General features: G+C 34.3%; 1 protein-coding gene across 5 annotated transcripts in view; it reads right to left on the bottom strand.

Moving 5' to 3' along the window:
• Positions 1-11,588, bottom strand: part of Pals1 (protein associated with LIN7 1, MAGUK p55 family member) — a 100,101-nt gene that overhangs the window by 9,479 nt on the left and 79,034 nt on the right. For 4 of the 5 annotated variants that reach the window (XM_047538402.1, XM_047538403.1, XM_047538405.1 and 1 more), the window contains 2 exons: positions 10,234-10,344; positions 885-4,029 (listed from right to left, as the gene is read on the bottom strand). In XM_047538402.1, coding sequence (XP_047394358.1) covers positions 3,853-4,029; positions 10,234-10,344 — 288 coding nt within the window. In that variant the 3' untranslated portion in view covers positions 885-3,852. Of the gene's footprint in view, positions 1-884; positions 4,030-10,233; positions 10,345-11,588 lie in introns of those variants that run through there. The other variant, XM_047538406.1, reaches the window with a different exon arrangement.

Here is an 11,588-nt window from a genome sequence, read left to right as displayed (position 1 = left end):
TGAATTCACAAGTATTTTAAAAATAGGCAGCACTGGCTATTCAACTTCTAAAATTCCTTGACATCTTGGTGAGGTAAATTCTATATAGGAGATGGGGAAATGGAGGCTTAGATGGGCCAAACAGCATAACTACAATGTAAGTCAAGTGTATCTTTTTTTTTTTTTTTTTTTGTGGTGCTGGGGATCTAACCCAGGACCTTGTGCTTGCAAGGCAAGCACTCTACCAAGTGATCTATCTCCCCAGCCCCAGTAAAGTGTACCTTGATTTCAGAGGCTTGGTGCTTAAACAGTATGTACAGTTTTTCTAGGAGACAAATGAAGATGGAGATAGGGAGCCAGAATTATTTGGTGAATTTTCATTTAGATGAATTCAGTGTTTCTTAAAGCTCTGGAGTTTACTAACTTGATTAAACTGCCTATAAGGACTGCAGATGATCTTATGGGTTAGCATTTATTAAAAAGAAATCAAGAGAAAATAGTGGACAATTTGTTGTGTGGAATTTGATCTGATCCATAGAAGGGGATAGATAAGGAAATACAAGTTGAAAGCTAGATATACAGCAGGTGTTTATTTGAATTAAACTTTTTGCCCGTATATGATTTCTGTCCTTTGGGAAATACTGAATGGTCTAGTAGAAAAAGGAAAAATGAAGTATGTTGTTATTTGCACAATTCACATCATGCTATCCTCAGCTTCCTTAATTCCTTGGTTACATTTAGGATAAATTTCCCCTGGAAACTTTACAAGTTCACAACCTTAAGCTGTCAATTTTTTAATATTTACTTTAACTACTAAGGGAACAGAACCTACTTTACTGTGCCAACAGAGGGCATTCCCCCACAATAAGCACAGATTGAAAGGTAATTTGTATTCCACCCAGAGATTCCAATAGTATTACTTTTGGCAAACACTTGGAAGAAGAAAGCTGTCTTTATATATGTGGAAACCTTGAATGGAAGTGAATACAAATATCGTAAGACAAGGTACTCAGTGGCTTTTTAAATTTGAAATATAATTTTACTTTTTATTTTTACAATATGGTGTGCAGTATAACATCTCAAAATAACAGTGCGGATACAAGGTACAAGAGTACAAAGGGGGATTAACAACAGACATCAGAATGGTTACCTTCATTAAGGCTATAACCCTGGTTTCTATTTTCCACACATTCACAAAATTACATTCAAATCATTCCTTATCAATACTTATTCCTTAGGCCAGGAGAAATGGGAAAAAATCCAGACATTAAATTTCACAGAAAGCAAATCTGGATTCATCTAAATACTATTCTTCCACTTGTTCTGACTTAATGAAAATTTAAGAAACAAAGACAGATACTGGTTTGGATTTCCCAAGTATATTTCATTAGCTACTGCCATCATTTCTATAATAAGTGGTTAAGACTTCCATGACTGCACTTTCCGATCAGAACCATGGAGGGACAGAAAATAGAATTGGCTAGAATGGCTGTACAACCAGATGGATAGCACAGCTTTCTTCCATGTTCTGTTGAGGAAGTCAGCACAGCAGTTTTCATGTTGTTTAAGGACTGTGTTGAATATCAGCACATTTGTATCACTAGGATTTAGGAAAGTTCTAGACAAACATTTCTATCCCTCTACTTTTGCTGATGGAGAAAATTATAGGACTTCACTGATCTGGAAGTATCTGTCAACCTTAGAGCTCCTAGAAGTATAGCATGGTAGCATGGCATGTCCCTTGGGATAGGATCTGCTTATGAAAACCACATGTCTTGACAACATGGGGTCCTAGTGTGGCCCTACTATCAGCAGTGGCACAACAGCCTCTTACTGACACTACCTAAAACCTTACTCAAACTTTACATGAACTGTCAATATTTTCAATCTTGAGGTTAAAAACAGCTGTCAGTTACAATATGCAGTTTGCAAAACTCCACTGTTGACCACAGACTACCTTTTGTACCTGAGGAGAAAGTAAACTGGAACTGAAAAAAAAAATTAAGTGCTAAGTATATTCCTTGTTTTTCAATGCAGAAAATGGGTGTGACCTTTGCATTTTTCCTGCTACCAGCTGGAGTGTTTTAGGCCTGAGGAGATAGTATATATAGCATTCCTTCCCTCAAACCAGGAATGTTACTTCTTCCTAAGGAATATTATCTTGAAAGTGTTTTCAGACAGGACACACTCCCCAACCAACTGAAGAGGCCATGCAAATTTGAATAGAAAAAGGCAACATATAAACTGTCTACATTTGTTCAAATAAAATCATGAAGAGAAAAAAAATCACATATATACATGACACTGAGACAAAGTTCTTTAACAGTTGCTTATGTTAAATTAAGTGACAAGTCAGTATCATTCCAGTGTTTGTTTAGCTTTGGGAACAGGAAATGCTGTGGCTAACATCATAAAAACAAAAATAAGGCATTCACATTTGAGGTTGTTTGTCACACACCACACTACATTAAAGGCATGAAATGACTACAAATTAAACTTTCCATGACAATTACAGACACTGGATTTTAAAGCTACAGCTACAAAGACAGTACAAAAATCCCATTAGCTTAAAATTTCTTTTATGCTTTAGCAAATTGTTCAATTTGAGTCCAGCGGCAGACCTTGTTAGGATAAATACCTGTTTCTATGTGCTTAGTAACTCTTCCCCTCCAATGTTATTTTCCTAAAATGTTCGAATGACTTTTAGTTATTCCTTTCCTTCTGATCTCAAAGTCAAGTGTCATGGTATTCTCCTAGTGTGTGTGTGTGTGTATATATATATATATATATATAATTTTATTCCAATGCAGAACAAGTGTTATCAATGACCATTTGTTGATCTATTAAATATTAGTATACCTTACAGCAGCTATAGTCCTCAACAGAATTCCAGTTTGTTACCTATATATGTAACACAGAATAATACTGTGCTCATATATAAAAATGCAAAAAACTCAAATGTACTATGTTCTCCCATTTATATAAAAAATTTTGCATCACGAGGAAGAAACTTTTTTTTAACAGTCAACAGTTTGAATGTTTGCCATTCATAAAAAGTATAACAGATACACCTATTGTATTACTCATATCAGAGAAAGGAAGCAAGACTATCAAATCACTTGTGACAATTTAACAAAAAAAATTCAGAAAATTACTATATCTTTAAAAAGATCAGTGTGTTTTGTATACCTTTGACTACATTAGAGTCTGCTGAGTGTGCAGTCTAATTCACAAAGTTTGAGCTAAAAAACTGGTGCTTCTAATGGAATGTTGTTTGTTTGTTTTTTAAGAATTAAGAGACATATAAAGGAATAAAAATCTAACAAGCAGTTCCAAACCAAAGTGACACGCACCATTTTTCTTTTTCTTCTTTAGGAAAGTATTTCTGATTTCTTAACCAGTCTCCTAAGCAAATACTGCTTCTGCTCAGTGCATAGAAGCATAGACCCCAAAATATTCCCATGACGTCATTTAAGTTAAATGTTAAATAATGTCAATATTTATAACTATTTGAGACATGGAATACTGTGTATATACATACAAGTTTTTCACAGAAATATGATCAAGCAAGCAGAAAAGATTTAGTTAGGTGAAAACAAAGTTTTTACCAGGATAAAATGGAACTGCTCAGTTGAAAGCTTTCATTTAAAATCTCCAAATGAAGCAAGAGTCCCTTAAAGCCATGTGTAGAGAATAAAGAATGTTGTGCACAAATAGCCTAAGGGGACTTCTCACTAGTTTAAAAAATCTAACAGGTCTGCAGTTTATCCTGCCATCTTCCACCCTTATCCTCAATCTTGAAGTATTGGAGCCATCTTCCTATTGGCAGTTTGCCAGATCAAGTTCAGTCATGCCACAGAACAGATGTTTCCTTCATCTCAGCCAAGTGGATGGCACCCACTGAGGTTCAGTATCAAGTTTATTAATTAATCTAAGCAATTCCTGATAAGCTTTATCAAGATCTGAATTCACAATTGCTGTGTCGAAGTAGTGGCCATTGTTCTGCTCCATCTCTCTAGTCTTCTCAATGATTTCTCTCAACTCTTCAGGCTGCAAACAGAAGTAAAAAATCAAACAACAAACAACAAAGAAAACTCTGAGGTCATCCTTATCCTTACCAAAATACAGGATGAGTCAGATGGCCCAAGAACAAGATATGCCCTCATATCGCTTTCTTTGTTTCTCAAACACTTGACCTCAAGAGTTCCTTTCCAACCTTCTCAATGGGCCACCATGTTTTCCTTTACTCTGCACCTTCAAAACATACACTATGAATTATTTGGAATTCTATATCCCATTTTATACCATAATTTAGGTTTTCATATATTTCTCTCACCCCTCACAAGATAATAATGTATAGAATGTTATTTTGAATTCCCTAGAAACATTCTTTTTTTTTTTTAACATTTTAGGGCATCGTAACCTCTTCCTAAAAGGAATATTTTCTGTAACATAGTCAACTTTTCTGGGTGGAGCAAGGATTCAAAATCTTTCCACTCCTTTTTTTTTTTATATTTTTTAGTTGTAGATGGATACAATACCTTTATTAACTTATTTATTTTTATGTGGTGCTGAGGATTGAACCTAGTGCCTCATGTGTGCAGGGCAAATGCTCTACCACTGAGCTACAACCTCAGCCCCAAATCTCTCTACTCTTGACTCTGGTAAAGAGTGCCTGCTTTTTATATCTGAAACAGAGATAGACAGAAAAACATTATGGGGAAAAGAAAAGAACTGATAAAACACGTTATCTTTTTCTTAAAAAAATCTTGGGTCAGCCCAAGAACTAATATATTTTGGTGATATATATATACATATATATATATATATATATATATATATATATATAGTTTTCAATATACAATGGATATATTTAAGATGCAAAAAAGCATCCTAACAGTTTAAGACACTACAAAGAACAGCTACTTTAAAGAGTAAAGGAACAGGCTGTTTCACAAGGACAAGCAGGTGGAAAAGCTATGTGCAAAATTCATTGAGAACCCTGTGACCAAGAAAGTGAAACTTCCCACAAATCATCTTTATCAATGAAGATAAATTCAGACCCAATGTCTTAAATACAAAAGTCACACACTAACATATTACATCGCATTGTTCTATACAGAAACCTATAAATCCTATAAAAAACATTTTATAGGGTCCCATAAAATTGCTTAAGTTTTTACAGGTGTCCTATGTATATGGGACACAATGGGTTAATACTATATTTGAACCCACAAAACAACTTATGTCATTCAACTGAACTAGTTGTAACAGTAGGAAAACTGAAATTACCATTAGCTTGTCCTAAGGCGGCTTTGTGTAGCTCTCTGGAATGCCATGCATCTGAATATGGTACACAGAATCCTTTGTTCCTTATCAAGGACTTTACTTCACCATCGCAACAAAACGCAATATAACATTTTTGCTAAAACTTATATCCACTCTAAGTTTGGGATCACTTTTTAGCAAATTTAAGGCATTATTTCATCTTATGCAAAAAAGGATTATTTAGTACTTTTATGTCTGAATTTCTTGTTTAAATTACAATCTATGACCAAGCAGAAATAAAATATTTTAGCTCAAAATGTTCTGAACTGAAAAATTAGTCTATAGACAAAACTGACTATTTCATACTGTCAGTTAACTACTTTCAACTCCTTCTCCTTTCTAAAACAGATTCAGAAATTCAAAGCACAATTAGTTAATAGTTTAAGTGGTTACATTTTGCATCACTTTTGAAGCTAGTGCAACTTCATTATGTTAAAGATTTGTTTTCACTCAATACTTCCATCATCTGAGTAACAAAGCACCATTAGAAAATAGCACCACCAAAAAAAAGAAAGAAAGAAAAGAAAAAGAAATAGCAAAGAAGATAGAAACGTAAGTGGAATAAAAAGACAATCAGATACACTACCCTCAAACCAGCAACTAAGGAATACACATTTTTATAGGTATGCATGAAACATTCATTAAGACAAAACAGACAATGGGCCATAAAATAAGGCTCAATGAATTTCAAAAGACTGATATCTGTCAGGGCCTATTCTCCCTGATTACAATGGTTGTAAATCAGTAAGATATTTTTTAAATCCCCAAACAGATGGAAATCGAATAACATACTTCTAAAAAAAATCCATGGGTTAAAGAAGAAAATGACAAGGGAAATCAGAAAATATTTCTAACAAAACGATAAAAATGCTGGGGACATGGCTCAATGGTAAAATGCTTGCCTGGCATGCATGAGGCACTGGGTTCAATCCCAGCACTGCCAAAAGAAAGAAAGAAAAAAAAGATAATGATAAGCTTTCATCTTCAGAAACTAAAGCAAGTGAAAATTAAAGTCATAGTAATTATAAGAATAAAATAAAAGCAGAAGTGAATTATATAGGTAAAAAAGACAAAGCCCTCCAACTCTGTTTTCCTAAGTTTTTTGGTAATTCCGTTTATTTCCTATATCAATTTTAGAATAATCATTTAAATTTCTACAAGAAAAGCCTGTCAAGATTTTTATTGGGGGGGGGGTATAGTAACAGCTTCTTGAGTTATTAAGCATATACCATACAATTTCATACAATTCACCCATTTAAAGTATCACTTAAAACTATCACTTAATAGTTTTTAGTATGGTCACAGACTTCTGCAATTGACACCATGATCAATTTTAGAACATTTTATCACCTGCCCCTATCCCAAAAACCAAAACCCATAAACCATTAGCACTTTCCCCCACTCAACCCCAATCTCTAAACAGTCACTGATCTACTTTAGGATTCCACAGATTTGCCTTTTCTGAACATTGTACATAAATGGAATCAAATAACACGTGGTCTATTGTGTCTGGATTCTTTCAATTAGTGTAATGTTTGTAAGGTTCACCCATGTTGCAGCATATAGCAGTACTTTATTACTTTTTATTGTCTGTTTTTCAAGCCTTAAAATGATGCTACAGTTATAGAGACAGTGTGAGATCAGTGTAAGTACAGAATAAGAGTCCAGAAATAACCAGTTCATTTTCAACAAAGGTGCCAACATAATTCACAAGGAAAGGACAGTCTTTTCAACAAACGACACCAGAATAACTGAATATACACATGTGATTAAAAATAAAACCTCTACCCTTACCTCAAACTAAAACTAAGATTAATTTAATATACATCACAGACCTAAATATAGAAATTAAAACTAAGAAGCGTTAAGAAGAAAACATAGGATAAAATCTTTACAATCTTAGAGGTAAATATTCTGGATATGCACAAAAATCATTGACCTTATGAAAAAGAAAAGTGAACTTTATTAACATTTCTGATCTTCAAAGAATACTGTTAAATAAATACAAAGACCTGGAGATAATAATTGTAATACATACCTCTAATAAGGGACTTACATCCATAATATATTAAAAATTCTTATCAGAAAACAAAACTTTTTAAAAATGAGAAGGTTTGAGGTATTTCACAAAAGAATATGTCCAAATGGCTACATGAAAAGTCATCAGGAAAATGCAAATGAAAACCATAATGATACCATTTCACATCTATTAGAATGGCTAAAATAATTACATATAGCCAGGAATGGTGGTACACACCTGTAATCCCAACGACTTAGGAGGTTGAGGCAGAAGAACTCCAAGTCCAAGGCCAGCCTCAGCAACTATGCAAGGCCCTAAACAACCCAGTGAGACCCTGTCTCAAAATAATAAATAAAAAGGGCTGGGGATGTGGCTTGGTGGTAATGTGCACCTAGGTTCAATCTCTAGGACAAAAAAAAAAAAATTATATATGATAACAAAAATGTGTAAGAATATGGATCAACGGAAACCATCACATATTGGTGGTAGAGGTGTACAGTTTTTTCATATAGTTAAAATATATACTTATCATATGATCCAGCAATTTCACTTCTAGGTATTTATCCAAGAGGAATAAAAACATGCTCACCAAAAGAGTACATGAATGCTTAGAGCAGCTTTGGTTATACTAGCTCAAAACTGGGAACAACTTGAAAGGTTTTCAACTGAAAAATGAATAAACACCTTTGGGTATATTTATATCACAGTATATTACTCAGCATTAAGGAGAAATGAACTATTGTTAGATGTAATATGAATGAATCTCAAACCTTATGCTGATCAAAAGCCAGACACAAACTTAAAAATACTTTATGGCTCCATTTATATGAACTTCTAGAACAGACAAATCTATAGGAAGAGTAAGCAGATAAATGGTTGCAAAGACAGGAATGGATGAGTAGTAGCTTCAAAGGGGCATAAGAGAATTTCCTAGAGTGACAGAAATGTTCTAAATCTTGATTGTCATACGTGGGTAAACATTTTGCCAAAACTTACTGAACAAATGAATTATACAATTAAAATGCATATGATTGAAGTAAAGTATACATTAATTGATTTAAATTAGGATGTTCTAATTAGAAAATCAAGTATACTACATATTGGCAAAACATTTTGATATTAAGTTCTTGCTTTGAAAACATATATAATGTGGACCTTTCTAGATTTTGCTCAATTTAGGACAAACAATTCAATACAAAGTAGAAAAAACTTCCATGAGAAAACTGCCAGAGACCAATCAGAAGAAAGTTGCTTAACCTGCTTTGGAAGTATAAAGTCTATAGTATAATGCTGAATCTTTATATATGCTAAAATACAAAGATTAGACCTTGTGCATGTTACACAAGCACTCTACCACTAATCTATACTCCAGCCCCTTAGTGTGCATATTTTCCTTCAGCAACCATAGTGTTCCCGGTCTACCTAAGTAGTTTTTGGACGCTAAATTTATACAGAATTAATAAGCTTATTTCCCTTATTATATTGTGATCCTTCTCTAGAACAGCCAGCAACCACATCTCACATTTCTTTACTGTTCCAAGTGCAAAGGACAACAGATATTCTGACTCCAATATTTTGAATTTACAAGTATGCTACAAAAGTGACAAAGGGATGAAGTTCTATTTTAACCAGTCAGTTAGCCTACTTAGCCCAGACAAAGCAACCAGAATTATGCTCAACATGTAGGAGGGAAAGTCCCTGATGTCTATAGCTTAAGACATTAAAAAATACTATGTAACATACAGATTGAATAGGAAATGTTAAGTAGATGTAGAATGGAAAAAAGATATCTTGGGGTTGGGAAAGGAAGATTGGTGATCATGGCAGAAGGCTAAGAATCAAAAGAAAAAAGTATTATAGTACTTTTGATGACTATGTAAGGAGGTTTAGAGGTACAACAAATGAAATGAGGCAATTTTGGTGATCCCTCTTTCTTTGCAGTGCTGGGGATCAAATCCAGAGCCTCACATATGCCAGACAAATGCTGGACCACAGAGTTATATCCTCAGCCCATGATCCCTGTCTAAAATAGATATATTTGAGAAGTAAGTACCAAAAAAAACGAGGGGGGCTGGGGTTGTGGGTTAGTGGTAGAGAGCTTGCCTAGCACGTGTGAGGCACTGGGTTTGATCCTCAGCACCACAAAATAAATAAATAAATAAATAAATAAATAAATAAATAAAATAAAGGCATTGTGTCCATCTACAACTAAAAAAAATTGAAAAAAAGAAAAAACAACGAGGAAGAGTATTACTTTGATATACAGCAAGTCACCTGACATAATTTTTATTTTATGTATTTAAATAATGTCATTGCCTTCTGATTGATGTTATCAGTATATTATTAGTCATTTAATTGTTAATAACATTTAGTATAACATGGACTACCTATACCATATCCAGCAAAAATCTATATTAATTAAAATTTTTCTGTTCTAGATTATGTAAAAAGACCCAAAGGAGAATAAAAACAGAACACAGTTAAAGGGGGGAAAAAACCAGAAGAGCCTCAACTATGGTACCCTACAAATGTGGGACAGTGAGTGAGTGACCCCTGAGAATAAGCTGAGAGTTTTGGGGTAGAGGAGGGTGGCCCACAAATTCCTATTGGAAGTGTCACGGATTCATATGAAGAAGATTAAAGAAGTTTTAAAAAGAACTTCAGAAGTTACAATACATTTGGAGTTAACAATAGGAAATATCTGGGGAACAAGAGCTTCTTCTGCTTTGGAGAGCTGCCATGGTTTACCAGTGGCAACTATGACAATTTTGGAGCAAGAGATATCCTTGAAAGAATAATCAGTTTGAAGCCTGAAGCTTAGATAGCTTTTAAGCACTGGGATAGATGAGATCAGGACTGTTTTGTGTTTATCTTCCATGAAATAGTACAATAGTACATAATTTTACCTTTGGATTCTTGCCTTCTTTGGCCAATAATGCCCGAAGTCTTTCTTGTGAAGGAGGTGCAATGAAGATAATATATGGTTTCAAATCTGAATTCCGGAGGGTCTTCAAAGACTGTAAAGAAAAGATACCTGAATTTTAAAAATTATTTTCATCATTGAACTACTTCTTGATAATATACTTGAAACATAATGTGATATTTTTAAAAAAACACTGCTAAGTATTTTGAAATATCCTCATAACAATTCACAGTATTTTAAGATCATATTCACTATAAGAATATACTACATAGTTATAAATTCATTCATATTATGTTAGCTTGCTCTTTAATGTAATCAAATATAAGGGAATGATATTGAGGGACACAACTATGTGACACTAAAATATCCTTCTAAGACTGCCTAGAGATTATAACAACCAAATTAAAAATCCATTTTGGAGGAATTAGAATCAAGGCAATTGTTTTTCTATGTGCCAGGTACTAAATACAAATAACATCAGAGAGAAAAATTTCAAATATACATGCCAAAAAATATTCTAGAAAAGCATATCCAAGGAAAAGCAGATTGTGTGAATGGAAAATTTCATTTTATTTTTACCATTGTATCACCATGTATCCTCCACTGAAACATTCTACCAAAATGGAGATAACAGACACATTAAGACAATATGCTTAACTATTCTGAGTTCTTTGGTAAAACCTGTTAACCCAAATAATACAAAGTATTCTGAAGAAATTTAGTAAAAAACATTTATACTTCTCTTAAATCATATATTCATAATCGAAACAGTACTGCCTTAGTGCCTTTGTCCCCTAAAGAACAAAGAAAATCTAATTACTGCTTTAGGGTAGCCATTTTAGAGTCAATTTTCCTCTATGTACATCTCTTTAAGATGCCTTGTGGAGTAGGACTCATGTATCTTCTAGCTGAGGGGCTACCTACCATCATCCCATCTTGTTGGTTTCTCCAGGTGACTTGCTGCCTGCCCTTGTCCGGCTTTCCCTCCTGCTCCTATAGCAGTGCCCCTCCTGACCCTTGTTCTTCCCTGCCTTGGGGCACCTGTGGCCATGGCTAGACAGTGCTGGCACCACTCAGATGTGCTGGGGAGACTGCCACTATACATACATTGTGCTCCTGGCTGTTTCTTGGTGCTTCAAGCAGAACCCCAACAAGCTATGATCACCTGGATCCTGTGTGTACACAACCAGGGGGCCCAGATCTGTCCCTGAATTCCAGAAAGCTGGCACTGTTGGGTGACCAGACCCATGCCACCATCTTCAACTATATATATTATATTATATATAGTATATATTACTGTAAGATGCTGTGGAGTGGCTGCAAGATGCTGTTTACCTG

This window comes from Sciurus carolinensis, chromosome 2, assembly GCF_902686445.1.
Source record: "Sciurus carolinensis chromosome 2, mSciCar1.2, whole genome shotgun sequence".
In the NCBI taxonomy this organism is placed as follows: Eukaryota; Metazoa; Chordata; class Mammalia; order Rodentia; family Sciuridae; genus Sciurus; species Sciurus carolinensis.
The sequence above is the reverse complement of the archived record's forward strand: the minus strand, read 5'-3'. Positions and strand labels throughout refer to the sequence as shown.